The sequence below is a fragment of the Elephas maximus genome, chromosome 12, assembly GCF_024166365.1.
Source record: "Elephas maximus indicus isolate mEleMax1 chromosome 12, mEleMax1 primary haplotype, whole genome shotgun sequence".
In the NCBI taxonomy this organism is placed as follows: domain Eukaryota; kingdom Metazoa; phylum Chordata; class Mammalia; order Proboscidea; family Elephantidae; genus Elephas; species Elephas maximus.
The window spans coordinates 57351095-57361947 of NC_064830.1; the positions used below are offsets into that span (position 1 = coordinate 57351095).

At 56.9% G+C, this 10853-nt stretch overlaps 1 protein-coding gene across 1 annotated transcript; it reads right to left on the reverse strand.

Moving 5' to 3' along the window:
* Positions 1-946: 946 nt before the first annotated feature.
* On the reverse strand, positions 947-7493 carry IL9R (interleukin 9 receptor; the record flags this gene model as incomplete). Its single annotated transcript, XM_049904988.1, has 7 exons — positions 947-3346; positions 4390-4474; positions 5565-5670; positions 6077-6275; positions 6753-6898; positions 7046-7224; positions 7312-7493. Coding segments are annotated over 7 exons (1416 nt in total), but the record flags the coding sequence as incomplete, so codon positions are not given.
* Between the last annotated feature and the right edge of the window lie 3360 nt (positions 7494-10853).

A 10853-nucleotide genomic window follows, 5' to 3' on the forward strand; every position in this document is an offset into this window, starting at 1 on the left:
AGCCTCATTAACATGATAAAAGGAAACCTCTATTTCCAAACAGGATAACATACACAGGTACAGGGGCCAGGACTTCAATACATATTTCTGAAGGACACAATTCAATCCATAACACTGACTGCTGGCAAAGTGGTAAAGCAGTCTATCACACTGCCTTCCCACACCCACCTGGACCGCCTTGTCATAAGCCTTGGGCCTGGAACATTCCCTGATAATGGAAGGGACCTTAGCCTTCCTCTGTCCTAGTTTCTTCTTCCTTATTGGGGAAATCCTCTTACTGTTCCGGGTACACAGTAAACTTTCCTTGTTCTGCTTACTGTTACGTGTCTGCGTTATATGGGACCTGACCAACCCCATTTCTCTATCTATTCCCAGCAGGCAGGGAACAAGTCCTTCAACTGCTGCATGAAAGAGGGGTGCATGCAGACCACCAGCCCTGTGTCAGCTGTGGGAGTGACCCACTGGCCATGGGGGACCGATGCCCACTATTGGAGCTGATCTTGTTCTATGTAAGTTGTGTCTTTCTTGGCAATCTCAGACCTTGACTCAACAGTTTGGTGCAGTAAGCAAGGTTGACACTATCTCTAACCCTAACCCAAATCCAAGCCTGAACCCAAACCCCTTAAGCTGAACCCAAAACCTATCCTGAATCCACACCATGAACCCGAACTCAAATCTGAATCAGAAACCTAACTCTATCCCAAACTCAAACCAAACCCAAACCCCAAGCTCAACACAAACCCTAAGATGTAACCATTAAGCTGAACCAGAACCCAAATTGGAAACCTGATGAATGGGTAAACAAATTGTGGTCTATCCATATAATGGAGTATTATTCAGCCATAAAGAGAAATGAAGTTCTGATACAACATAGATGACCCTAGAAAACATTATGCTAAGTGAACGAAAGCAGACTCGAAAGACCACATATTGTATGACTCCATTTATATAAAACATCCAGAATAGATTCATCCATAAAGGCAAAAAATAGATTAGTGGTTGCCAGGGGCTGGGGACAGGGAGAAATGAGGAGTTACAGGATTTCCTCTTGGGAGTGAATAAAATGTTTTGGAGGCAGATAGAGGTGGAGGTTGCACAACATCATGAATGTACTAAAATGCCACTGAATTGTACACAGGAAACGGTTAATTTCGTTATGTGACTTTTATCTCAATTAAAAAAAAAAAAAAAAGAAACAAGAAGAACCTGGCCCTAGGACACCCTCAGCAGTGAATCTCTTCCCTCAGCAGTGAGTCCTCTTCCCTCAGCCTGGCATTCAAGGCCCTCCACAATCCAATCAGTCTGGATACACAGCCACACTCTTTGCTCCTCAACCAATGGCTGTTTCATAACCCTGATCCCAGGCCCTGCCTCTCAGGGAACTCAGGGAGCTTAGAGATTCCCTGAACCTTGCTCTACTATAATCCTGCCTCTGTACATGCCTCTGAGGGTTACCCCAGCTCAATCAGAGTAATGTAGCATTTTCTCACAGCAAACCCTGTGAGGTACTGTCACCCTTGAGCAGTGGGGGGCTTAGGTTCAGGGTGCCAAGGGGCCAAGCCTCCACACACAGCCTTCAAGTGGGGGCCCAGGGCTCCAGGCTGATTGCTCCAGGGGACACTCAGCCGGGGGTTTGTGGTCAGATGAATGTGCGTGTCCACAAGAGACATGTCCCTGCTGTGGCCATCACATGTCTGATCTGCAGGTGACCACAGAGATGCTGTTATAAATACACCAGCCCAGGGCATCCCCATGGGCTCCAGGAAGTGAATTTTTGATAGTACTTTTAGATTTGGTCAGAGCAGAGGAAGCCTGCACCTCACGTCCGTCCACACCCCTCCCTGCCTCTGGATGCTAAAGATACAATCTGGGGAATTGCCCCACCCTATTAAACCCAAAGGCTACACAAGCACACAGGTGCACTGCCCCCCAGCTAGCAGGGCTGCAAGCGCTCCTCTCTGCTGCGACAAAGGGACATGTGAACACCCACCACCCTATTAAACCCAAGGGCTACACAAACACACAGGTGCACTGCCCCCCAGGTAGCAGGGCTGCAAGCGCTCCTCTCTGCTGCGACAAAGGGATATGTGAACATCCAGGAGAGCTCAGGGAAGATGGGCATCAGTCCTAACCGACTTCAAACCTTCAGCTCCCCAAGCCCCATCACCTCACTGGAAGGAGGACCAGACACCAGCCCACAGCCCAGCAGCCAGGCCCTCCTGAGTTGCCCGAGATCCATCGCAACCCCTGAAGAGCTTTCCTGCCTGCCTGCTGGGGAGAGACCACGTGCCTCCAGAGGCTGGGCTCCCACTGCTCCACCCACCCACTGCTGGGCCTGGGAGGGACGAGGGCAAGGAGGTGCAGGAGGGGGTCCCCCTGAAGCCAGTCACTGAGCATCCACCCTTCTGTTCCCTGGGGCCCAAAAACCCCACCCCCGCACACCTCCTCTGAGCCCCATCCCACTGTATACCTCCTCCAGGACCCCTCCTTCCTACACACCTTTCGGGATCCCTTCACCTGTACACCCTCTTGTGGGCCCCGCCTTCCAGCTATTGGCAGTTTAGGGTAGCCACTGTGTCCTTTAATCTCAGAAAGGCAAAAAAGATGAGGCATCCCCTGGTCAGGATATCTCACCTGTGGTCACTGACCCTTCAAGGGGTGGGGGCAGGACAGGGTGGGAGACCGGCTATGGGACCACAGTCAAAATGGACACCACACGTTTCCAAGACCTGCTGAGGCCCCTCCTTACAGGTGTGAGTGGAAAGGGGTGAGGAGCCACTTCTGTCTAGACGGTAGTCCAGGTGCCCCTCAGGTGAGGGACAGACCATCACCTGCTGAGGGCAAGAGGTGCTCTAGCAGCCCCTTCATGGGGGTCCTGGTTCTGACTGTGACCTCCATGCTGAGGGTGCTGGGGGTCTAGGTGTGGGTCCTCCTGGTCCCAAGAAAGGCCACAGGCCAAGGTGGGGGTAGGCATAGGGTTCTGCATGTGTCCTAGGAGAGCTGAGGGATGGCATCCCCCATAGTAGTCCAGGGCACAGTAGTCACTGCTGCCGCCCTCTGAGTCTGGGGGGCCTGGCCTAGTGGGGGGCACAAGAGCCCAATCCTCTTGTGGCAGGTAGGCAGGCAGCTGCCCCCCCCACTCCAGGACCCCTGCCGGCAGCATATCCTCTGAGCCCAGGACAGGCAGGCTTGCCTCCTCCTCCAAGTAGGCAGCTGGCCAGGGGCCTGTTGGGCTATAGGTAAGCAGTGCCACAGCCTCTTGGCAGCTGGCCCCTGGGGCTCCTGGTTGGGCGCCAACACCCTCTTGGCTCAGCTGCAGGCCCATTCCATGGGCCCCTGTCCAGGTCTGGAACAGAGCATAGTACGAGAGGGTCAGACAGGCCATGGGACTCACCCTGGGACCAGCAGCTCCTCCTCCTTCAGGGAGCCCCCCTGGCACAACCCTGAGGCTGAGCAGTGACCCCCCCCATGTGTCAGTCCTATCTCTGCCCAGGACCCCAAGTTCCTTCAGCCCCTCAACAGCTCACCCCACACCAGGCCTCGTGCTCCTTGCAGCATGAACCAAGGTACAGAGGGTAACAGATGTGGAGGGCAGAAAACCCTGGACCTTTCAGCAGCAAGACACAGGGCACCCCCACCCAACCCATGTACACATCCACACAGAAGACAGGAGCACCTGTGGGGAGCTGTCTTGGCTCTCCACCCTATCCCTGGTGATCCCAGGACAGAGACCCTGGAGTCAGATCCCAGGGTATCTGATGCATTTCCAGGTGTCCCAAAAGGGAACCAGGAGGGGAGTGCGAAGTCCAGACCAGGCAGAGGTGCCACCCGCACCCAGAGATCGGGGGGCCACACAGCGGCCACCACGAGGGCAGCATAGTCCTCTGACACACTCCCTGTGGCTGCAGGACAGACACCTCGGGAGGGGAAGGTGGAGGCCCACACAGGAGGAGACAGCCCCAAACGGTCCACACTTTGAACTGACCACTATCACAGGAGATGCCTTGAACCAAGGGAGAGGGAGCACAGGATGGGATTGAAGACACCAGAACAGAAAGAAATAGGAAATACAGTAAGCTAATTCTTTGCACATTTGAGACACTGCAAAAATTTCAACCCACTAGATATACCAAAGGGAAACCCTGGCGGTATACTGGTCAAGAGCTACGACTGCTAACCAAAAAGTTTGAATCCACCAGGTGCTCCTTGGAAACTCTAAGGGGCAGTTCTACTCTGTCCTACAGGGTTGCTATGAGTCGGAATTGACTCAACAGCAACGGATTTAGTTTGGGGTTTTCTTAGATATAAAAAAAAAAAGCTCAAAGCACCAACAGAGGCCTGGAGCCCACATCCTGGGCCACTGGACCTCAGATCCAGCTGTGCACGCACCTGGAAATTCCCATGGTGCACCTCGTAGAGGGGCTGGAAGAATGCAGCTGGAGAGGGCACATGCTGGTGGAAGACTCTCTTCACCCTGTGCCGGGAGAGGACAGTCACAGCCCTGGGAGCCAGGGCTCCTTGAAGCCCAACTCCAGAGGCAGGTAGCTCTGCTGGACTCAGCTCCTTTCCACCACCTCCTAGCCCCTGCCACTGTGAGCACTGTTCCTGCAGCTGCCACGCTCTGCTCTCTCACTGTGTCCACAGTGGGGTGACCGGCTGACGGTCCCACAGACCTGGTTTACAGTAAGGCTGTGATGGCACCCTCAGGCGGAAGTGACCACCACGGCCTCCATCGCAGATGGCTCCCAGCTCCCTGCCGTACCCGGACGAGGACTCCCACCCAACATACCCACATCTAACCTCACCCACTGGCCCCATGGCTCCTCCAATTCCCTCCTCACCAACCCTCAGGTCCCACAGATCTCTCCTCCTAGGACCCTCCATTCCTTCCACTTCCCTTGCCAGCTGAAGCCGAATCGCCTCCCCCTGGACACCCATGCCAGCCTCCACTCAGGTCCCCCTCATCCCTGTACCCCAACCACAGCCTCCCACCTGCAGCCTCCCTGGCTCTGCTGTCTGGTTGGGCCCAGGACACCTTTCCCCACACATCTGTTCTCTCTGCCCCAGCTGTCTGACCTCCTCTCGCCCCTGCATACCAGGCCCTCTCCTGACTCACCACCCAGTACTTCTGACCCGGCTAGTCCCCTCTGGGAGCCCCTCCCTGCCTGGCCCCTGCACCCCCATAACCTGACACCAGAGGAGGCCCTCTATCTTGCTCCCTGTGATCCCCCCAACCCAAGGCCCAATTACAGAGCTCAGCACACGCCAGGTGTCCAGAACTGTTTTCACAGAAGAAGCAAACGAGTGAACAAACTCCCAAGCGGAGACAAGAAACCAGGCAGCTTGGCCAGGGACGCCAAGTACCTCCCATGGACTCATGAGGGGTCCCTCATCAGTTGCCCTGGTTGCAGCCACTTCCTCCTTTGGCAACTTGGGAGCCCCCACCTGGCTCAGCCTCATCAAAGACCATGGTGGACAGGGGGTGGGGCAGAGCATCCAGGGGCCTAGGGGTTTGGCCCTTGGTACCCCCACCTACCACACCCACCACACTCCTTGCTACACACCTGGGTGACAACTTGAACAGGAGGTAGATCAGGCTAGTCAGCAGGAGAAAGATGGATACAGCAATGAGGGTGCTGTCTGGCTGCACCCAGGGTAGGGTCAGGGGGCCTGTGAGCAGTAGGGCCAGGGCTGTGAGCAGCTGCAGCACTGGGAGGCTCACCCATCCGTGCTCTGGGCCAAGGGGACAGGGTTGGGACAGCCGGGAAGTTTGGTTCCTGCCTGCTAAAGTACCCCTGGCCTATTTCCCCACTTGAAATTCAGTTGTCAGGGTCAGGGCATTCCAGTACCTTCTTCTGTGTGCAGGGATTGGCCCAGCCTCCCCCTAAGGAATGTCCAGCCCTCCCCGCCCACACTCCACCACCAGATACACTCACTTCTAGCTACTGGGTCCTGGAAGTCCCTGCAGTTTGGGTGGGGGGTTGTTTCATGGTGATTAACTGGGGCGGGGTTGGGGGTGACTGCCTCAGGAAGGGGGTTCCAGGGTGACAGGGGGCAGACAGGGGCACCGCCCCACCTGGTCTCTGGGGAGTAAGGAAGCACACAGGCAGGCTCCACTCGCTCCACTGGCCCTCGTAGCGCTCCTCCTCAGCCACGTCATTCTCCTGCGCCATCTGTACACGCAGCCTGGCCTCATAGGTGGAGCCAGGATCCAACTCCATGGCTTCCAGAATGAGCCAGGTCACCCCGACAATGTGGTCCTTGTGCCGGGCCTGCTGTGGGGTCAGGACAGTTAGCAGATACTGGGGGGCTGGGGGTGACCAGCTGGGGTCAACCCTTGAGGATGTACAGGCATGCACAGGCAGGCACACACAGGCACAAAGGCACACCCATGTGCACACAGAAACACACATATGCACACACAGTGATATGCATGCACAAAGATACACCCATGTGCAACATGTGTACACAAACACACATGTAGTCACATGCACATACACACACAGGCACACACATTCACATGCACATACAGGCAAATACAGGCTCATAAACACAGAGATACAGCCATGTGTACACATGCACATACACACCCACGTGTCATTGCACACAAATGCACATATACACACACACACAGGTGCACACACTCCTGGCCGTGGTCCCCTCTTGTTCTCATGGCCAGGTCCCTCCACACTCCACAATTACATCTCCCATTGTGGGTGGGCTGCCTGCTAGGAGAAGCAGTCGAGTGTTACCTCCCAGGTCTCCTCCTGCCTCTTGAAGGCCAGCTCATAGGTAAGTAGCCCAGCCATGGGCTCCAAGGCAGGGCTGATGCTCCAGGTCAGGACACAATAGTCAGAGCTAACATTGCTCTGCAAGGCAGATGGGGGGTCCAGCTTGACTGGAACAGAGGGAAGCACGTGAGGCTGCAGCCCCAGGAGTCCTCCCGGGCCTAGTCTCACATGGCAGGACTGGGGGTATCGGCTGAGCCAGGGGTGGTGGGGCATGGGCTACAGGGCCTGTCCAGCATTCAGGGCACCCGGCTCACCATGTCTCCGGGGCAGGTACTGCAGGTCCACCAGGCTGACCTGCTCCTGCCCAGCAATGCAGCGGTGCAGCGTGATGGTGAAACTGTCAGTGGGCACCAGCACCTCCTCGGGCGGCAGCTCCACAGAGCAGGCACCGGCCCGAAAGACACACCTGTGTTTGCTGCCTGGAGTGTGGTCGCTGGGAAGGACATATGTCAGCACCACTATCGTGGCGACCCCACCCTTGCCCCTGCCCCACCCAGGCGTGCCTGCCCTTTTCCCTCACCTGGTGAGGAGGAGCCAGTGGTCAGCGCCCTGGTCCAGCACTGAGGCTGACCAGTAGCAGTCGATCCGGAGGATGTTGTTGTTCAGGCAGGTGACAGTTCCAAGCCCTGGCTCTGGGACAGTGAATGACAGGCCGTGGCGGGCTGGCAACTGACACCCTAAAGAGCCATCCTCTGGGGATGACCCCAGGAGAATTCACCAAGGGCAGGGCAGGGGGACAATGGGCTCGGGCCCCTTGTACTGGGCACATCAGTCCCAAAGAAAGCCCCTGTGGGACAGACCACACAGAGGAGGTGCAGAATGCACCCCCAACAGTTTTGACAGATGACAGCACCTCCCCCACCCCCACCCAAGCACCTGGCCCTCACCTTCTCCTTCCCCTGGAAGAGGGGCTCCCCGGCAGACGCATTTGCAGACAAAGGTGCAGACCAGGAGCCACGCACCCGCTTCCTGCATTAGGGCCTTGCAGGTCCACCCTGCAAGAGATCCTACACATGAGGTGCCCGTATGAAGGGTGCCACCCATGAGGTCCTCCCTGTAAGGTGCCCCCTATGAAAGATGTTCCCTATGAGGGTACTCCCCATAAGGTCTTTCCTGTGAGGATGCTCCCCATGAAGTCTTGCCCTTGAAGGGTGCCACCGTGAAATGCTCCCTGTGATGTGCTCCCTGTAAGGTCTTCTCCCGTGAGCATGCTCTCCCCTGGGGCGCTAACAAGCTTCCAGCAGAGTGCTCTAAGGGGTCACTACTCCACCCTCACCATGTCCTGTGGGGCAGGTAGGTCACCACCAGCTTTCTTTCACCAATAAGGAACTGAAGATCCTAATGGTCAAAATCACTTGACCTGCCCAGGCTCATGGCTACGACACTCAAGCCCCAAACTCCTGGGTGGGCCTGGGCTCTGGACCAGCCACATCTCTGTGTCTGCCAAGGATGGTCCTGTCTGGGCCCAGGTCCCACCCTGCAGGGGTGGCAGGACAGGGGCTGGTCGTTACTGACAACAACCATGGGTACGATTCATTAAGCTCCTGGTGCCACATCCCAAGATGACTGCATAACACCCATGTTCCACGTTAAATCTCAGAGCAGCTGTGTGAGATACAGCATTGTCAGGGAGGAGACCAGCCCAGGGCCACACAGCCTGGGTAGGTCCAGCCAACCTCTGCACAGCCCCCTCCTCTCTGTCTCCCTCCAATAAAGACCAGCCCTGAGGTTCTGCACAGGAAGATGGAGGGCAACACAGCAAGCGATATGTACAACAAACTGCCCCTCCTGAACTCCTCTTCTTACCCCTGCCCACAGTGCCCTGTGAAGAAGAGCCCCCCAGGCAAGACTGGAACCAGACTGGGTGTCAGGAAGTGCCTAGGTGCTGGGGAGGCTGCCGACACCCTATCACCCTATTTGCAGCTCCAGATGGCACACTGATAGCCCAAGGCAGGAAGGCAGCTGGCCTGGTTATGCAAGTCCAATGCATGATAAGGAGACTAAAAAGTAACAGTGTGCACACAGACTATAGCATGCAGGTCTCAGGGAGCCAGCACAGAGCCACACATCCTCACAGAGCTGTACACCCTACCAGGCAGGAGACACCACACCAACACCTGACCCCCCACACACACATACCCTGGTAGCCTGCCCACATGCCCACAGGACAGACTTCCGCTAAGACGGATGAGCAAGAAGACCTCATCTTTCCCTAGAACTGTCCCCAAGTCTCACCTGTCCCCTCTTGGAGCAGTCTGCTGACATCCCAGCCAGCTCTCAGGTGCATGAGAGCAGGCCGAGGTGAGAGGAGGCTATGGGGCAGCTGAGCACCACCTCCTGCTGAGAGCTGCCCAGGCCCTAGGTGAAGGGACCCTGTGTCTATACAGTCAGGCAGCCATTAGCTAACCCAGGAGCAGGGTGGCTCCAAGCTCTGGCCCCGTGCCCACCCCAACAGGAAGGCAGGACCCTCCCAGGGCACCAGCAGGGGCCAGCACCCAGCCTGGGAGAGCACAGAGACAGGCATCCTGAGGGTGGCCTCTTTCACCTGTGCCCAGACCACTGTCTGTGCACCCTCCTACAGACAAAGAGACTGAGGACATGCCAGGCGCCTGTCCCCTCTGTTCCTGGCATGTGCCCCTCTGGCTCCCACACAAGCCTGTGTACCCTCACAGGGCCCACACTCCCTTCAGGAGACACTACGAATGCTTTATACACTTCACCTTCTCTGAGATGAAGCTGCAGGCAGACCCAAGCCTCCCTCTTCCCAGGGGTCCTCAGGCATTGGGAGGGGACATTTCCAAGGCAAGGCTACCCCAATCCTTGGCCACAGACACCCCCACCCACACACTTCCCAGTCCAAGAAAAGTCACCGGATGAGGCCAGGGAGTCCTGACCACACCTGGGACAACCCCAGGTCACATGACAACTGTGGACAAGAGGGGAAGCGGTATCTGCCCCTCTGGACAGAGCTCACCCCACCCCCGAGCACCTCCTCCATATTCTTGCTCCCCCCACGGCCAGTTGGGTCACTTCTCGGGGCCCATTTCCTCCATAGCCTCAGAGTCAGGGTCTAGCCTGCACAGTTACCAGGACCAGCCCCGGGAAGGGCCTCAGGCACTGCTCAACTGGCCTCACACTTGACTGTGCTGACTCAAAGGCTCTTTATATGGGGGGTGTGTGAGGGATGCCCTCAGGGAGGAAAAGCCAGGCTGGAGCTGGGAAGGGACGTGGCCAGACACAGACACCAGCACTGCAGAGACCTCAGGGCACCAGGAGATCAAGGGTAGTAGGGTATGAGCTGCGTCGGGAGGAGGGTCCCATGAAGACTACCCATCAGACCTCAGGAACCTGGGCAGGGTGCTCCGGCCACACACCCTCCCCTGCTGTCTCTTCCTCACCACAGGATACACCTGCCCTACAGCCCTCCAAGGCCAGCAAGCCACGGGCTTTGCCTGTGGCCCAGGAACACCCACCCACCCTCATCTCAAGGGTCATCTCAGCCATGCAGGAAGTAGTTTCTTCCATAATTAGAAACTCTAACAAACTCAGTGCCCCAGCCGTCCTGTCCAGAGCATTCACTCGGACCACCCCCTGGTCAGTGCAGCAGAGTTCGCACCTCTCGTGATTTCCAAGCAAGGGCACCTGAGGATGCCTCAGACCCGGGGCATGAGGCTATGGTAGACGCCACCCATCAACCTGAGCCATGGTGGCCTCTCTGACTGAGACTACCTGAGACACTCACCTCCCTGGAAGCACCTGCCCCATCCCATCATGCCTCCGGAGCTGGAGGTGTGCAGTACAGCTGTCCTGGTGAGGAACAAAGCCCCTCGCCTGGCTCAGAGACAAGTGCAGCAGTGATAACGTGAGCCTGCTCATAGGCAGACACGCCGCCTACATGGAAACCATGAGCCACCGCAAACCACTGTCACAGAAACATACCAAGCAGCTGGGGGCCAGGCGGGTTGCAGGCTGTATCAACCAGTGAGGTGACTCCTCCCAGCAAATGCAGCCCTGAGGCAGCCCAGCAGGTGCAGGCCAGGTCAGGCATGGAACAGCTAGCCT